Source organism: Pygocentrus nattereri, chromosome 11 (genome assembly GCF_015220715.1).
Source record: "Pygocentrus nattereri isolate fPygNat1 chromosome 11, fPygNat1.pri, whole genome shotgun sequence".
NCBI lineage: Eukaryota > Metazoa > Chordata > Actinopteri > Characiformes > Serrasalmidae > Pygocentrus > Pygocentrus nattereri.
Window position 1 is genome coordinate 26,441,614 of NC_051221.1, and position 19,024 is coordinate 26,460,637.

A 19,024-nucleotide genomic window follows, 5' to 3' on the forward strand; every position below is an offset into this window, starting at 1 on the left:
CTATGCGAAATTTCAACAATGCGCATTGTGGGCGCCTCCTGGCGCGCCCGGTGCCTCGTGTCGCCGCCGTTGCTCTATGTCAGAAAGAGATGCGATAGTGAAATAAATCACAGTAAACCTACCAACATCATCCGAAACCTTGGCTTACAGACAGGCCAGGTACGAACTTCTAGACACAAACACACGCCCTGTGGCCATTACAGTCTCACTCGACTGAGCGTTCCTGCTGTTTTTGAGCGAAAATCTGCCTGAAGCGGAAACTTTCTCCGCTACTTCTGTGCAGCCTTTTCTTTTCTCTTCATCTCCACAGCGCTGTACCGTTCACAGCGTTGGAAATAGGAGCGCGGTGAGGGGGGCTCGCTTTGCCTTCTTCTTACCCATCACATCCCATATATAGTCATATGAACGGTCAAATGTCTGGCGGCAGCGAATCGCCACTCAGATCCATAAAAAAAGCCGGAGCATGCAGCAGGAGCCCACAGAGGCCGTTTCCAAAAAAGTATTGAATGTCGTGAGGAATTCGGCGCCCCCCCCGTCAAAGTACATATTTGACAGGGCACACGGAGAGGACCGCTTGCACTCCAGCTCAGCGTTCAGTCTGGCCCACACGCTCTGAGCTCAGCGCCGGCCGTCAGCTCGCTCTTTTCACTTTATTTTCCCTGGAACTGTTTAGTGTGTGTGTGCAGCCAAACCAATAACCAGCCATGGATGCCATCAAGAAGAAGATGCAGATGCTCAAGCTCGACAAGGAGAACGCCTTGGACAGAGCTGAGCAGGCTGAGGGAGATAAGAAGGCAGCGGAGGACAGGAGCAAACAGGTCGGGGATTTAAGTTTTCCATAGAGAGAATAAAATGGAAGCGTGCATGTTGGTGCCTTATCGGTACCTCCGAGTGAACGGATTACCCTGTCTGAGTGGATTTATAGTGGCAGAAGATGGAAGATGGTGTGCTAACTTGGTGTTTGGGTGCTGTTTTACTAGCCTAACTTCCAGTGTTGATGTGAAGAGAGTAAGCCTGTTCCACTGCTTACGGTAGCCTCCTAACACACTTAGACTCTCTTTATGATGGGGGGCTAAAGCGCCTTTTAAAATCCAGTCACTGAAAACGCTAGATGTGCTTTTTACTGTGAGTGCTTGTGTCATGTTGATGAAAATGTCGTTTGCATGCATGTGTAGCTGGAGGAAGAGTTAAGAGAGTTGGAAAAGAAATTGCGCATAACCGAGGATGAGCGCGATAAAGTGTTTGAGGAGTTCCAGCAGGCCGAGGAAAAGTTGCTGACCGCAGAGGAGGTCGCCACTAAGGTATTTCGTGTGTGTCTTTCCCAGTCTCTCCTAACTTTTTCTTCCCTCTTTCCCTCTCTTTCTCTGTCTGTATATATGTCTGTCTGTCTATCTGTCTTTCCTTCGCGCCATGTCACGCACTGCGCTTCCCTGCTATTCACCGCTGTGGAAAACAATCAAACAAACACAAACTGCACCAAAAACACGCTCAGCTCGAGGACGACTTGGTAGCCCTGCAGAAGAAGCTGAAGGCCACCGAGGATGAGCTGGACAAGTACTCTGAAGCTCTTAAAGACGCCCAGGAGAAACTGGAGCTGGCTGAGAAGAAAGCCACAGACGTGAGTATGGATGGAGGCCAAGCGTCTTCTGGCTGCCCACTGCTTCCACACAACACTTTTCTCTCGGTCACACCCTTTGTTTCTGAGCTGACCTGTGTGAAACGACAGCTGTGCTTACTGAAATGTAAACATTATGAAAATAGATAAGTAACCGCATAAACAGCGTGTCCTTTCCCTCAGGTCTGTGTTGTGTTTGCGCACCTTTGATGTCACCTTCATGTACCCTGTATCAGTGAACATAAGGAGCTCTGAGAGGCCCATTATATTATCAGTGTCCTACAGCTGGTCAGACATGGAGAAGCGTGTCAGATATAGAGTAGCTGGTCATCCGCAGGGAAGCAGGTCAGACATAAAATATCTGTTCAGGCATAAAGTATCAGGTCAGTCATGGAGAAGCCTTCTTGAAAGAAAATACTACACTCGGTAGGGCTGGAATTTGCGGGACGTGTAGCCGAGGCTACTGGAAGGCTGAGAAAGAGCAGCCGGGCTGTTAAAATTAGCCTAGTGCTTTATATGGTAAAGACGCAGCTCTCTTCCTTGGGCCGTGCCCCTTGAGATCGTGAGCAAGGTCTCAGAAGATTTCATGTTTTCTTCCAGCCATTCATTCCTAAGGCATATCTAAACCTTCAACACAGTTATAATCTGGTGTACAATAGTAAATAACACTGCAGTTTTTGTCCAAATACTGGTTTCATTCAGTTTTCATTCAACAGCCTTTTCTATATTTGCATCATCTAAAAGTATGAACTCAGACCAAACAGGGCCTCTGGTGAGAGATGCACATTGTTAATTCAAATGGATGAGGGGAAGCTGAACCTTTAATATTCACTGTCTTTGTAACATGGGATATGTCTGTATAGACTACACACAGGAAAATCCTCATCTGCTTTACTTTTAGACTTCACATGTACAACTTTAAACACGCATATCATAAAGGTTTGGGTGATATGATAATAAATAGACATGTGGGATTAAAATGTCTTTATTTCACAGTATAATAATTAGCCAGTACTAAACTAGGGTGTTGTTTTTTTCTCTCATTTTTATGTCTCTTATACCCTCCACTGGCGCTTAGTGCTCAGTGCGCCGCCTCCTGGTGTAATAGAAGAATTGCAACTGTCTGCGTTCCAGTGGTTAATAAATTGAAATTCAGGAAGAGTTCAGTGTGAGCCAGTAAAAGAGAGCTCCTTCGTACCTCTTGCCTGATGTACCTCGTACTGGTGACTAATAGAGACGTAGCGATACGTAGTCAGACGATGCCAGCTCGAAGTTGCTGGTCGGTTTAATGTGAGGCAGAGCTTTGGGCTCATTTTTTCATTCAGCCAGCAGAGTGTGCTGTATATTCATTTAGAAAACCAAAGACCTGCGCCGCCCGGCATTCCTGGCATTTTCTTCAGTCACCACTGCAGGAAAGGGCTCCAGATTGAGCATGTGAGAGAATACTCATCACTCACTGACTGATGCAGGTGTGAACAGTATGGTGGGCGTGGAACCTAAACTTTGGGGTGGGGTTAGTGGAGGGGCTCCATACTAAACAGTATGACAAAATAGTACACTACCGTGAGCGCATCCACTAGCATGGCACGCCATTAATCAACAGGCTCCTCGTTCAGGTTTGTTAAAGAAAAAAAAACACCGATTGTTCAACTTTTCTACATAATCACTGAGCTGTAAACAAGGTCTCAGACAGTGGTTTGATGTGAAACTCTACACTGTAGAGAAGCTCATTGACTCGGGTCACATACATACGCCAGTCATTTTATTTGCTATAAAAATGACCAGGGAAGCTAAAGCTACACGCCTTCTGTTCTTTTATATGTGATGGAAAATAGTGGTAAATCTGAAAAAAAAATTTTTTGATTGGGGGACTATCTTGCTGTAACAAGGCCCTGCGTGTACCTGTCTGCCGTTAATGTGTTTTTAAAATTACGTTTTAGGCCAAACCTTCCCATGAAATGGTGGCAAAACAATACCTTAAGCATCAGACAGTATATTCATGTAAAGCTTATTCTGTGAGGGAGCTTTCAGAGGCGTTAAAAGTCTTTAGATATCTGGTTACTATCACAACCGCTGTAAACAATTCCGATTCTGTAAGTTTCTCCAGAACGAAACATTTCACATCAAACTTCTCTGGAGATCAAGTTTGCATATTAACAGTATAATAATGCAGAACGTTTGAAAAAAATGTGTGGACATTCCCTTTAAAATAGCGGGGAATATATGCAGAGTGGAGGACTGACAGTGGGAACCACTGGGTTAGCACATCAGAATGAGACACGGACTGAAAGATGTACCATTAATCATAACCAGACCGTCTAACTCACACAAACTGGCGCTGTTGTCTTGTATTTTCACACGTCATCGTCACAACACCGCGACGTCGCGTTCAGGGCTTGGCCGCGAGAACATGGTTACTTCCGGTGTGGGCAGGGCAGCCGCCGCCGCTGCGTGAAGAGCGCAGCAGTGAAGAGGGCGGCGTGTTGTGCAGAGCGGCTCTGCGCTCTGGTCTCCTTTACCTGGAAGCAGTGAAACAGCCGTTTTTAGTCATTAGTTGTAAAGATGGCGGGATTAACCTCGTTGGAAGCAGTGAAACGGAAAATCAAGCTACTGCAAGAGCAGGCGGACGGTGCTGAAGAGAGAACGGAGAAGCTGCAGAGGGAGCTGGATGTGGAGAGGAAAGTCAGAGAAACAGTAAGCACGGCAAACAGAGATGCTGCTGTGAAGTGTAAGCCTGTCTGCTCCATGTCGACGCTCGGCGCTGCAGTGTAGACAGGGCGAGTCCTGATAGACTCAGTTTAGACCGCGGAGCAGGTTTAAGAAGGTCCTTCTGTGAAAGAGAGGCTGAGAGGAGTGAGTGATATGCAGCACTAACGTGATCGATCGATCGATCTCTCTCTCTGTTATGTCTGTTGTGTATGCTCGTAATTTCCGCCCACCACTAGAAATAGGCTAATTATGAAATTACTGGAGTCAGGCGGTGTTGGATACAGGCACTTGTTAACGTATTGCAACGTATAGCTTTGCTATTGGTCTGTTGTGCGCCTTTAAATAGGCACGTCTGGTTTACAGAAACGCCTCTGATTCTTAAAGTCGCGCACAAAACATAAACATGCAATTATCGACATAGAACCGACTGAATAACAAATAACGAAAGCGAGACTATTCTTGTTCCTTAAAGTGACAGAAGTCGTAGAGGCACACAGTGATCTCATTTACAGATAAATCTACACATAAAAACATGAGGAAATGAATAATACTCTGCTACAGTGTTTGACTTGTTGCTGGCTTAAAAAAGAGATTCTGTTCATTTAGTTCATTAAGTGCGGCTGATACTCGCTCTGTGGAAGTCCCTCTTGTTAACTAACGATATTGCCTTATAAGGGCAGGTTGCGTTGATGCATGTAGTAGAAAAAAATCGTCCAAGAGCTGCAGCTCAAGACAGACAGGAAACAATTTCAAGCTTTCTTTAGCTGCGTTGGTAATTATGGGTAAGCTCTGTGCTGTAACACTGAGTGTAGGTTGAAGCTAGCACGTGAGTGGAAAGATGAAGGCCTGAAACCAAGAGCAGACATACAGTCAAGATCTGTTTATGTATGTTGCTTTCAACTTCCTAGTAGCTTCATTGATGCACTTTGCCTTTACGTAATTCCCTCCAGTGAGGCGTCTCTCTCTCCACCGGCTTAATATTCTGAAGGGCTGTTGCTGGCTACACAAGACTACTGTGTAGTATCCGCCCACATGCAGTTAGGTTGTAACCAGACATAAGTATGTGTTCAGTTGAACATCCCTTCACTCCAAAACCTTGGATATTCTTAGAAGTAATGAAATATTAGACTACATTCTCTGTCTGGTTCTGTGCTATGTATGATCATTTAGTAAAGGCAATGTATTTATGTAAAACACTCAAACAACTTTTCCAATGAAATGTTTCTCCTCTATGATGAACAAAAAACAGTTGCATATGGTTCTTTAAAGAACTCCTTTAAAAAATGGATTGTTACAAATCATAGAACCCTTTTAAAGTACTATATAGAACCCTTTTTGCTTAGTGTATGGAAGCTGTTGCAAGGAGTTTGTAGAGGTTTTGTGGAAATTATAACTGTTTTCTACTTTCATAAAGCATAAAAGGTCTTCTGACATGTTGATATTTAATACCAAGTTTGGTAGGAGCAGTATGATTATGGGATGTAATTGTTCAGTCCATGTAGTTTGGCTGTTGACAGACTTGATCATTTCAGCCCATGGAGAGTCTCTCCCATTACTCATTAGAGCTCTCCCAGAGTACTAGTAATGATCCCAGCACTCTCACATTCATTAATGCTATTTCCAGTAGATTCATGGGAGTGTAGGGAGGATCTCAGGGGGAAGGATCTATCTGCTTCAGTGGGCCATAATGTGCCTAAGTGGCCTGTTAAGAAAGTGGCCTGTTAAGAAAGGTTCCTCAAGTTCCTTATGTTCACGGGTAATGATCAGCATTCTGCGGACACATGTCTTTTTGTTTGTATGTTGAGAGGGATGGTGCATGTCTCTGTATGGCTCTTCATCCATTCCTCATCTCATTTCTTCTTCATCTTCTGCTGGTCTCACCTAGGCTGAGGGTGATGTAGCCTCTCTTAACAGACGTATCCAGCTGGTTGAGGAGGAGTTGGATCGTGCTCAAGAGCGTCTGGCCACTGCCCTTCAGAAGCTGGAGGAAGCCGAGAAGGCTGCTGACGAGAGTGAGAGGTGAATATAGAAAGATAGTAGAGCAATTTTTAAAGGGCCTATATTTTTAGTCAGTACATGGAGACTAATCTGCAAAAATGTTTTCAATTGCTTGTTTTTTACGACAACATCAAAACCACCACATTTACATAGATCCACCTGTTTAGCTTATAGCAGTTCAGACCTGCCTACTCACTCTGAAGTCATAGAAGTGTTTCAGCAAAAACAGCTTTTTGAATGGGACACAATACAGTGGCAGTCATTAAGAACAAAGCTTATTTACATTTTATGTAAATGAGTCCTAAAGATGCAGTAACAAAAAAGCCAGTTTAATTTAAACGACTACACAAATATATGAGGACCTCAAAGGGTGAAGTAAACTAAATGAAATGTGAGAAAAATTAATGGTATGAGGTCATTAAAAATAACATGCCCAGAGTTTGTGCTAATTACTAAATACAGTGGTTAGTTCAATGCTATGTAATTTGTCATTTTAGTATTGAACAGTCCAAATCAGATTTGTAAAGCAGGAAGTGCTGTAGGCCATGAGAGACTGTAGAACTGAAGTTAAACAGATCTATTGCACGCTGTACACCCCTCCCCCTTTCTCCTGCACTCTATCACTGTGGTTACTGTGCACAGAGTCTGCTGTTGTGTTTCTAGGTGACAACATGCCTCCACTTCCTAGCCTGCATAGTACAGCTGGTGCCTTGTAAAAAGAGTGCTTGTTCGTATGTTGAGGGTAGATTTTAATAGCTGTTAACCAGTATGACAATTAATTAATATATTTGCTTGCACATACATTGTCAAAAGAAATGTTTGTTTATGTGAAAAACTCTTTTTTTTTTTTAATTTTTTTTTTATTTCAAAAAGGATGGAGCCATAGTTACATTACTTTAAATAACTTCCCCTTTTTAAATATAGAACCTCCAGGACATTATGACTGGAAGCTTTAAGTCATGGCTCTGGTGATGCCACTTGCTGGCCTAAACAACAGACGTGAGCTGTTTGCGTAGTGGCACCACGGCTTTGAATAAACAGCGATTCACAGGGCCACAAGGCTGTGTTTCCCTTTCTTTGTTTGACTCACACACAGCCCCTCTGTGCAGCCAGGCTCTGCACCATAGTACACAGCCGCTCTGTGCAGAGACCTGATTTCAGCTACTAATACATCACAGATTTTCTTCTGTTCAGGCAGTTAACAGCTGACATTTTCAAATGGCATGGTCTAGTTATAACAGGCTAAGTGTATGTAAATGTAGCTCTTGAGTGCTAGTAGACAGGTACCTTTAAAGGAATAGTTCTAAACTGTCTGTGATAATTAACTGTTTGCTTCATATTCTACAGATAAAGTTGAAAAGAAAATAGTCAGTATATCGTACTGAAAATATAGTCAGAAAATATTCTGCAAACAGTGTGCTGGTTGATTTACACTGATGCTAGAAACTGATCAGCCCTTAATCGTTCTCTGAACTTGTGTGTATCCCTCCTACTCTATTTTCTTGCGTCTCATCCCTTCTACTTTTTCCCCTATAGAGGCATGAAGGTCATTGAGAACAGGGCCTTGAAGGATGAGGAGAAGATGGAACTGCAGGAGATTCAGCTCAAAGAGGCCAAACACATTGCTGAGGAAGCTGACCGCAAATATGAGGAAGTGAGTTCTTCAACTGACCAACTGCTTCATGCCAATCACAGACCACATCTTTAGACTTAACCTGTGACTTAAATCTAGACTGTCATCATTTTGTGAAGAACATACTTCCTCCTCTCACGTCTAGCTGCACCAATGCACCAATGGGGGAAATGTGTACTGATGCCAACATCTGATATTTTTATAAACATCTGTTATTTTTATACTACTCTTTTATACATTTATCATCTGATGCCAGTACATCCAAATTTGTACAATGTAGAAATTGGGAATATATCTACCTTGATTAGCATTACAGTGGAATATAACAAATTACTTCTACTCTGGGTGTATTTAACTGTCCCACTGTTCCATCATTTCACATGTCAGTCACACACGGATACGCTACAGTTGTCATCTTGGAATGTTGGAATGTCAATGTTGTTCTGCTCAGACATGAAGCACAAAGATTGGAAAAGAGAACTAAAATGGATCTTAAAAGACTGCTGTAATTATTATCTGTAGTAATTGGATGCCTAACCGACAATTAGAAAAGAAATAATGCATGCTACTAATTTTTTGTCCAGGGAGCTTGTGTGCGCTGTACTATATGCACACTCTAAATCCTGTCTGGTATGTGTGTGCAGGTGGCCCGTAAGCTGGTGATTGTTGAGGGTGAGCTGGAGCGTACAGAGGAGCGTGCTGAGCTGTCAGAGAGGTGAGCCACCCCGCTGCTGCTCCACACTTGGCCCACACTACCTCACTGACATGCTATGTAACACGCATGTGTGCCTAGATTTGCACCATGTAGCCAGACACATCCTGGCTCTCTATGAATCTGGAGGTTTCCAACTGTTTTTATTGCAATTACCTAATGCTTCCTCTTTTTTTTGCATGCACCGTTAACTTGCATGTGTTCCCTGTATGGAATGACCTTGTGCTGTACACATGCACTAACAGACGTGTGCAGGGATTACAGGACGAGCTCAAACGATTGGACCAAACCTTTAAGTCATTAAAAGCAGCAGAAGGACAGGTACTGCACACTAACACTCTTCGTTAGGTTTATACAAACTAACCTCCTCAGCACGCTAGGGCTTCTCAACATGTAGTGTTCATTCCTGCTTTCAGTCTGCTCTGCTTCATTTTCCTTTGCTTTTTTTCCTCCCGATTTATTTATTCATTCATTCATTCATTCATTCATTCATTCATTCATTCATTTAGGCTCTCATTTTCCTAAGCCTTATTTGATTGGACGTCTAACCTAGCAGGAATGCTGCAAGCTGAATGCTCCACACTGAAAACATTTTCCACCATGCATGAATAAATAATGAAGTGCAGCATCTTCTACATTATCTGTTTAGTCTACTCACTGTGGAACATTCCTGCTTTGTTTTTGCTTCATTTTGGGGTTTGTTTTATTTGTTTTTTTCCCTTTTCCTTACTTGTCCCCTTGTCTTTTGCCTGTTCTTTCTCTCTCATTCTACACTGAATCTCCTATCCCCTTCATCTTCTCCCTCTTGCTATGCCCTCTACTCTTCCTCTTCCTCCTTCTCCTCCTCCTCTCCTTCTTTCCACTCCTTTTTATGTAAAACACTAGCAAATGTGCTGAGCTTGAGGAAGAGTTGAAAACTGTGACCAACACCCTGAAGTCTCTGGAGGCCCAGGCTGAGAAGGTAGGTGTGCTGCCAGTGTGACCCAGGCCCCATGTCATCCCTTTTGACCAAAACCAGGATAACCTTTTTAATATTTATTTTGAACTGCTTTATGACATCCATCAAACTGTCCATATCCAGAAACCAGTGGTTCCCATACCTGGCGCTAGAGTACACTTTACCCTGCACATTAGTGTTTTTCCTGCTTTACCACACCCACCTGAATTCATGAAGGGCTTGATTTATTGGACCAGGTGAGTTAGAGCAGAAAAACTTCAAAATGAGTGGGTGCTCTAGATCCAGGGTTAGGAGCCACTGCCATAAATTCATAATCAGCTTAACCAGTGCCAATATGGACAATGTTGTTTCCTTTTTGATAATTGTTAAATTTTAATTGGTAGTTAAAATAAATGATTATCATTTCAAAGGAATTTTTGTTCATTTTGTAGCTTCTTATGATAAAGCATACCAACATGATCCATATAGTTATTTTTCTCTGTACTGGTTGTTTTTAAATGTTGTAAATGGTGCAACAGATGACCTTCATGCTAGTGTTTGTAGTGGGGTGTGCTGGTCTGGGTGCTGACTTTTGCCCTTCTTTTACCTCCACAGTACTCACAGAAGGAAGACAAATATGAGGAGGAGATCAAGGTCCTCACCGACAAACTGAAGGAGGTAAGTTTTTATAGTGATCATCAGCGGACTTTACACATAGGTGTGTATTTGTGCTCTACACGTATGTTTGCATTTTTAAGATTTTCTAAATGTGTCCTTCTGCTTTAGGCTGAGACTCGTGCTGAGTTTGCTGAGAGATCAGTAGCCAAGCTTGAGAAGAGCATTGATGACCTGGAAGGTATGAGTTTTTTTTTTTTTTTTTTTTTTTCGTTAGTTACAATTTTAATTTAGCTGTGCTGTTTCACTGTAGGCCCTCATTCATGCTACAAAATATATGAAGCTTCCACATTCCTTGCTCTTCAAGTTCTGATGCATTTTAAACTTTTCCTTCTTGTTTTATAAAAACATTCCTCTGACCTTCATTTAGTTCCTTTATCTTCTCTCTGATGGACTTATACCTTATTTAGTGAAAAAAAAAAAGTCATTGTTGGAACTTTGGTCAAGTTTTTTATGACCCTAAACCAAACAATGTAGTGTTTTTTTGGTATGTGATTATCCACAGTGCCTCTATCTGACTAGAGTTTTATAGAGACTTATTTATTGAGGCAGTATTCATTGGGTTTCTTTGTCCTTGTCATTTGGTTATTCATACATCCAGTGTCATTTTCATAATAGTGGCACAATGACTGAGTGCAATATTTGCACTGTGTCAAGAGTCATATCAGTTATGGTGATATGAAGTCATGGATCAAAAGGACATGTGTTAGCAGAGTAGGCCTAGGAATCCCTCATTAAGTTGTCTGCCCAGTTATAGGCTATGAGCAACTGACCTTTCAGTGAATGAACTGTGAAGAAATGGATGTTTGCGGTGAGGTATATTTAGCTGCTCTCAAGGAATGTAATGTGATTTAATGTATTGGTGCACAATTTAACACGTTTTCATTAATGTAATAAGTTCTCACTTTGCTTTCCTGAGTTCATTAGATATCAATTCTTCTCTAAACTGAAAAACAGCATACATTATGAAGAGAGATTTCACATCAATTATAGAGTCTGTAATGGGGCTGGTCAAATTGTTATTGTGATGAATTATATCACAATAAGCTTTTCTGAACATATCAGAATATCGTCAGTGCAGATGCATGTTTCATTACAAAGAGAGCATATCTAGTCTCGCTTAACTAGATTTAGTGCAGCACAGTATGTGAAATGTTGAATAAAAATCAGTAGTACATTTGATAGTATTTTTATTTATTTATTTTTAATGTGCCTTTACTGGTTCTTTTTTACTGGTCCATTTTAACTGTCAGAAAAAAATAAGTATTTTTAAAAGTATTGATATTATATTTTTGCCATATTGAACTTAATCACATAGTAAACAGTAGTCTTGTGGGAGGCAGACATGATCTCACAATGATAATACACATCTGATGTCAAGATTAGTTTGTTAGTTTGTTCCCAGCCTGAGGAGTCAACATTCCCCACCACATTTAGCTCAAAATTTCTCATGGCTCTCCCTAGGCATTCTCTCATTACGAGATCTTTCAGGCCCCGTGAGATAGTAGCTGACCAGTAGCTGATTAGATGCCAATATTGGAGACCAATATTACCATTTTCATTGCTGGTTTTAAAGGGTCACTATTGTTGTTTCATGATGCTTATATATTTGTCATATCAACCACCCTTAGCCTGCTGTCTTTCTCATTCTTCTGTTACTTCATTCAAATTTCTTATTGATTTTATTTATTTATTTATTTATTTTTAATTCTTTCTACTTTTCTTGTTTTGTCTGTCTGTCTGTGATCTGTCTCCTTTGGGCCTGTCTCGCTGCTGGACTGGATGCTTCACCTTTTTCTCCACCTCCTTGTCACCTGTTTTATGCCATATCCCTCCATTCCCCTTTCCTCTCCTTCCTTCACCCCCCCCATCCCCAATAGATGAGCTGTATGCCCAGAAACTCAAATACAAAGCTATCAGCGAGGAGCTAGACCACGCTCTCAACGACATGACTTCAATGTAATTCATGTGCTGTCTCTGCTTGTGCCTCTGCCTGCCTATCCCCTCCCTCACCCCCTCACACTCCCTCCAACTCGTCACTACATCTCTCTGACTCTGTCTGGCCAACACCATCCTCCTTTCATAAAATGTCCTGCTATCGCTGTGACTCAGCAAGATTGATGGCTCCTGTAGTCATGCTCCTTGTTCACTTGTTAATGGTCATGTTAATTGTCTTTAGCATGTTCTTGTCTTTGCACACTTTGTGGCAAAGGCTTTGAATTTATGCTGAGTAAATATGTCTGCACTGGAGCAAATGTAAAGATGAACAGTGAAGCCAGATTTTGTGGAAGCAGTGTATAGTAGTGCTGTTAACTTTCTACCAGGTTGTACTGTTTCCCATAACCACTGTATTACTTTTACATCAAAGTAATCTTTTCTAATTTGTGGATGAAAGTGAATTGCACCAAGCTCTAAAAAAGTGTTTTGAGTTAATGATCTGATAATGTACAAGCATAATCCATTGTTAACCCTGACATACAGCATGTGTAAGCAGTTTTTCTAAAATGAAACTGTGCTGAAGGGGAAGCGTTTCAGTGACGATTATGCTTGGTTACTTCCTGTGTGTTTCGTCTCTGGTGTACCCTCTCTGATTACAGTAGCTACTCTGCCACTAACATGGTTTACTTCTTCTACTACCTTGATTTCGAAAACTCACTCCCTGCAGCTTGGTTCACCATCGCATTTGAGATTGAGATGACATATTGTGAACTAGGCTACTTTATGACTGACCTGTGTGGTGTTGGGTAAGTCAGCCCGGTGTCTTTGTGTTTGGCTCCACTCCTTGGCTATTAAGGGTACTCAAGCTGTTATTCTAAACTTGTGTTCTGTGCCATCAGGTGAATGTAAGCACATTTTTAAAGTTAACTCCCAATTACAAAGTTGTTACAGTATGGCTTTTGATGAAGGTTTTAAAAAAACGTGTACACTGAAATGTGCTGGGCAACTGTGCAGCTATATTTGATAAAGCGCAATGTTTAGATAACATGGTGATTCTTAGATATTTAAGGTTTATGTATGAAGTGATGTCTCTTAGACATCTTAGATTTTATGCTAAAATCATCTGAAGTCAGTTTTCCATCAATACAGGTTCTTTTAATTGCATGACTTGCATCAACAATATTATAACAGCTGTAATATTGTCCAGGGCTGACAATGCAGTTTATTAGACTATATTTTTTCCAAATCTCATGCTCTTTGAAGGTTGCACCCAAATTGAGGCTATAGCAGAGCAGGATCATCATCCATAAAGTAATATAAGCTCTGTCTTCAGCATTATGGATTAGATTCATGCACATGGTGGCAGATGGCCCAGTGTGTGTGTAATTTTGTACAGTTGCTAAGTTTCTGTAACACAACATGGAAGTTATTATTCAGGGCTGAGGATCTGAGATTTGAGACTGCTTTGAGCTGTGTGTGAGACTCTACCCCCCCCTGGGCAATGCCTCTACAGTGGGCATTGTGGCTCCTGATTTGCCTTTACCCACTCTGGTGTGTGCTGTGCGTCCTCTCAGCCCCAAATAAGGCCTCTTACCTTCTCTCTGCTCCTTTTCCCTGCACAGATAAATTGTTTACACCCATCAGACGCCTCCCGCCGGCTGAGCGGCATCATTCTGCTCTCTTCAGCCTTCTCTCTTTTTCTTTCCTCATCTGTCTGTCTTTCTCCTTCCTCCTCTCCCTCACTTCTTTGTCAGCCCCTATCCATCACTGTTGATTTCTTTCCCCTCTCTTGTACAGAACCCCTGATTCTTTCTGCATTGTGTAAAAATAAACGTTCTTCCTTCGATGTAAAACTATATCTTCTCTTCACTTTTGTGTCCTTTTTTTCTTTTTATTTCATCTTTTCGTTACTACGTGCTTTTATTTATTTTTGAGTGGGTATAATAAAATCATGATACCCTTCTTTCACCTGATGCATTTTATTTGTTTCACTTCCTGTGTTAATTGTAGTGTGTAGAGTTATAGTTTAGTTAATTTTGAAGGTTTATATCAGTGTGGAAGTGCCTTCATACAGTGTGGTTTTCCAAAATTTACATACAGGAAAATTCATTTTTATCTGTCATTCAAATGTCTGTGCTAGTTGAACCTTTCCACAAAGTCCTATGAGGCGCCTCTGTGTTGGTCTGTTATAAAGATCAGAGTGAAGCCACGACATTAACTAATAAATACAAATGAAGCAGCACTTCAAAAATTTGCAAGATCAGTTAAAAGATACTTCAGTTTTCTTGCTCCAGGCAAAATGCATTGGCGTTTTAGTCTCAAATCATTAATCCTGAATAAATATGAGGCCTCAACTGATATGTACAGTAATGGTTAAAACTCCAGCCAGGAATTGCTCGAACATCCAACACCTGAAAAGCTTAATTTTGCCCATAACCAGTCTTCAAAATAAGCAGAGATTTTGTATAACAAGCGCTTGAATGTGAATACCAAGGAGCTACTTTGATGGATTTTGTCTTAATACTTGTGAAAACACACACTGGGGGTAATTTGTATTTAAAACCATTTTACAGTGTGGTATGCTTATGGATGTTTGCCAAGCACAGTGTTGCTCATTCAGGACATGTTTTACCCTTTTTTCAGAGCAGCTTTGCCACTTGACAATTAAGTAGATAATCTGACTTCTAGATTTTTATTTTATGAGGAAATAATGACAGTAAAATGGGCATTGTTTACATATGAGGACATAGAATTCCTATTCATATATTTATGCTCCCTTTAAAAAGTGGCTCTTCAAGGGTTCTTTAGTAAAGCCAAGTCAAAGAACTCAGTTTTTTGCCTGATTGAATTTCAATATGGTGGAGAACATCCTATATATAGTGCTTTATGGAAGCTTTCAAAAATGTTTATATATCGCACCAAAAAGGGTTTCACTATTGTTATATAAAGAACCCTTTTATTTTTGCTAAGAGTGAATGTTGCTATGTAAAGTTGAATATTAGACTGCAGACAATGATAACAGAACAGGTTCTGCATAATGCAATTTGTATTTACTTCATCTTTATGGATGTTGCATGTTTTGGGGAATTTAGCAAGGTCATTTACTTTTATTGTGTTTATCAGAAAACTAGACCATGTCACATAGTGTTTCTTTTTCATGAACCATTTTCTCCACTTCATTCCATTCTGTAAATGTTGTTCTTAGTAGCCAGGTACAGTCCATCAACTATGAACTAACTATTCTTCCTCCTGTCCTAGAGCTGTTCTTTCTGTTTTTCTCATTCTCTGTCTTTCTTTTTCTCTAACCTGCTGCCTGACTGCACAGACCACCTCTACCAGCAACTTGAGAAAAACCGCCTTCTCTCTAATGATTTAAGACTGGCGTTGAATGAGGACTAAATAGTGTGAATTTTAATTTTATATTCATGAAAATAAATTGATTTTGTTATGATGGTATGACTCACACAGTGTGTATTACACAAACGCTATCTTGAAAAAAGACTATCCAGTTTAAAATATTAATGATAACAGCAGTCTTTTGCATACAAGTGTGTCTTGAAATCTACAGTATGGCTTTTGCACTCTATAGTTTTAAGCATGTCTATAAGCAGAGACAGATAGTTGCCTTAGGTACTTCACTGTCTTGCATGGTCACTGTACCTGAGTCTTAAGTGGTTTGGATAAACAGGACTTTTATTTGAATGGCAGTGCTTAAATCATGACTGGAGTATATTTGTTGAAAGACTGCATGCTGTATACTCATACATGTGCACTAGTGATATTAATGTTGTCTTCTAACACTTGATATTCTAACAGATAAACTGTCACACGCTAAAGAAGAGAACCTCGATATGAACCAGATGTTGGAACAGACTCTATTGGAGTTGAATAATATGTGAAACGTCTGTCCATGTAATGATGTCTGCATTTTGTAACTTCTGAGTGATTTTTTTTTTTTTTTTTTTTTTTTTTTTTTTTTTTTCTTTTCTGACAACTTATCAGATTGCACAACATGTGCCGTTTATTACAAAGATTTAGTTTTCTGCTTATTTTTTTTAAACAGTGATATCCTGGTACATGTTTGTTTTACTCTGGTTATGCACACACTTTGTCATTTCCATAAGAATAACAAAGTTGGCCAAAATTGCACTTAATTCTCAGTTTATGCACATAATTGTAATAGTGGACAAGGTTGAGTCTTAAGCCAAGTTTAAATCTTCCTTTAATAAGATATATATATATATATATATATATATATATATATATATATATATATATATATATATATATATATATATATATATATATTTTTTTTTTTTTTTAAATCCAAAGTTTCCTTTAAAGTGTACATTGGATTAGGTTGCCTATATGTACACTGGTGCTACTGTGATGACAAACATCTAGCAGTTTGTAGCTTTTAGTAAATCTGTATACATTATTAATTTGGTTTATATTTTACTTAAGTGCCAGTAGTAGCCCTGGCCAGAAAGGGACCCATCTAAAGTGTCTATTTATTTTACTTTTCTCAACTTATACTTGGTACAAAATGTCAGGCAGCATTATCTTTGCAAATGCATTTTTTTTGTTTTGTTTTTCTGTTTTCCCATGATGAAACCTGTATGGTTCAAAATGTCCGTTTTAAATTGAAAAAATGTGATTGTCATATTTGGTTGTGCCTCATTCATTTTAAGTCCTTTTAAATGTAGATGTATTAAAATATAGCATATCTAAAATGTACAAAGCTAATAAATATAAGTAAATTCACACAATTTCAGTTTTTCCAAAGCCTGGAATTAATTTCAGGATCCTCAGTAGACGGGTATTTGTCCTCTGTGTGTAGTAAGAGTCAGTGACCTCTGTCTCCTAGCCCTTTTTGTCTTTTTGGTATTAACCTTCATGCAGGCCTACTTCATGCAGAGACTTTATCTTCTACCCTGTGGTTTGTGCCATTGATAGCCAGGACTTAGCAGAGTGGTTGTTGCCTAACAACAAACGCTAACCTGTCCATCTGCTCCCTTTATTACATTTAGGCTACTGTGTTGAGCATGTCCAGGCCTTTTTTTCTAGTGCCTGGAAAATGTGTCACAAGTGTACTTCTCTATGTAATAGAGCTGTATGAACATTTTGATATCCTGTTCAAGGAAAGGAGATGACATTTTTAGTAGAAATAAAATAACTAGCTAGCAATCAACTTATACAATTTCATTTGTGGTATTAAAAGTGATTAAATTCATGCTTATATTTGTATTTTGCATTTACAAACCATCAACATTTTACTTACGTACACAGAAATGAGTAAAATAAAAGCTCCCTGCCTCTGACATCATATGATTGGTTTTTCTTAATACCACTGTCTGAAAGTCCTCATAACTGATCCTGTATGTCATGTAAAACAGAAAATAAGGCAGCAAGTGGCACTTGTTATACGGTGCAAGGTCAGAGACTGTAACGGACTAGAAGGCTTATCAGTGTTTTGACCTGTTCTCTAATGCTTTCAAGAACCAAATGCAAATAAGTTGTTTTTGCTAAGAGTTTCTCAGGTGACCTTTCACAAGGACGACAGTAGGGCCATGGTTGGTAGTACTTCTGAACTAATACTATAGGAGTAACTAATGAACTATAAGCTATAGTTTAAGTTAAAACAGAAAATGCTGTGTCAAAGGTGCAATTAAAATGGACGAGTTAACTTGTCTTTCAAAAATGGCTCATTCAAAAATCATTTTAGATTTATTTATATGGAATAAACATGCTTACAGAAATGGTCACAGCAGTTTGAGGGCTGGCTGAATCTAATCAGTTATCATGGAAGAAGTGGACTAGAAGAGAAGGAGCAGGATAAGGGAGCCTAAACCAAATGCTCAAGTACAAGTATTGTTATTTCTGTGAAATAATGACAAATAAAAGTATTCATCCAAAAAACTTGAGTTTAAGTTCTGTAGTACCAGGTCAAAAAAGTACCTTAGTACTGAGTAACGTACAGAACTGCAGTGGAACTCCTTACAACATCAACCATCTGTCAGCACAGTTAATGAAGTTTGTTGTTCTGTTCGCTTGTCGATGCACCCTTGGTCTAAAATGAAATGATAAACCATAAAAGTCAGAATTGTGATCACTCCCAAAGCAGTACATATTACTACCACAATGAGGTTTAAACACACACAAATATAGTTACTAAATGTTAATGAATAATGTAACTAAGTAAAACGTAATTACTACGCCTGGGTAACAGTAGTACAATTTTAAAACACTCAGTAAAATACATCTGTCCAAATTTTACTCGTGCACATTTAACTTTACCTCTTACGCACCTCTGATCGGTGCTGAGGGTTTTCTTTAAGCAGTAAACTGAATATCTTTTTTTTATTAAACTGAGTGTCTTTGATTTTGAAAAAGTGAAATGTAGCAAATAAATGCACAGGAGTGCCCTCTAAGTTACAAAGAATTCCCCTTTTTGTGCTCCAAAAATGTACAGAAGTGTAAGTATTCGTATCGGTCTTGGTATTTATCGGATAATCACCGAAAATAAAACCAGTTGAACTGAATTACCCGTCGCTGACAATTTACTGTGAATTACGCCGTCTTTTCTGTCTTCGCCGTACAAAGCGAAGCTTTTTTTCAAAGTAAAAGTCCTTCTGCTCTCACTGAATTAAAAATCTCCCAATATAAAGTAAACATAATGGATGAGATAAACCACGGATTATGCTAAAATAGGTATTTTAATTATATTTAAATTGATTCATACTCATTCACAGGAAAGACGCAATTGACATTTACACTGGAAGATGGCTTACCCAGAAGGCATTAGTA

At 39.7% G+C, this 19,024-nt stretch overlaps 1 protein-coding gene across 15 annotated transcripts; it reads left to right on the forward strand.

The window, feature by feature from the left end:
* The first annotated feature begins 558 nt into the window (after nucleotides 1-558).
* tpm1 (tropomyosin 1 (alpha)) lies at nucleotides 559-16,447 on the forward strand. 15 transcript variants are annotated; one of them, XM_037542414.1, is made up of 10 exons: nucleotides 559-818; nucleotides 1,176-1,301; nucleotides 1,493-1,618; nucleotides 6,210-6,343; nucleotides 7,859-7,976; nucleotides 8,600-8,670; nucleotides 9,553-9,628; nucleotides 10,220-10,282; nucleotides 10,391-10,460; nucleotides 16,034-16,442. In XM_037542414.1, exons 1-10 carry the CDS (start codon nucleotides 705-707, stop codon nucleotides 16,114-16,116), a joined length of 981 nt encoding a protein of 326 aa, XP_037398311.1. In that variant the 5' UTR covers nucleotides 559-704; the 3' UTR covers nucleotides 16,117-16,442. The 15 variants fall into 15 exon arrangements, with proteins under 15 accessions (XP_037398311.1, XP_037398306.1, XP_017563812.1 ...); XM_017708319.2 differs by lacking the exons at nucleotides 1,176-1,301; nucleotides 16,034-16,442 and adding exons at nucleotides 12,160-12,238; nucleotides 13,840-14,086 and having other exon boundaries at nucleotides 561-818; XM_037542409.1 differs by lacking the exons at nucleotides 1,493-1,618; nucleotides 9,553-9,628 and adding an exon at nucleotides 8,913-8,988 and having other exon boundaries at nucleotides 16,034-16,447.
* The last annotated feature ends 2,577 nt before the right edge of the window (nucleotides 16,448-19,024 follow it).

Coding starts and splice junctions, on each gene's coding strand:
- tpm1 (XM_037542414.1), top strand. CDS start 705: ATGGATGCCATCAAGAAGAAGATGCAGATGCTCAAGCTCGACAAGGAG. Junction 8,671..9,552: donor CGTGCTGAGCTGTCAGAGAG/GTGAGCCACCCC, acceptor GTAAAACACTAG/CAAATGTGCTGAGCTTGAGG. Junction 10,461..16,033: donor GAGCATTGATGACCTGGAAG/GTATGAGTTTTT, acceptor ATATTCTAACAG/ATAAACTGTCACACGCTAAA.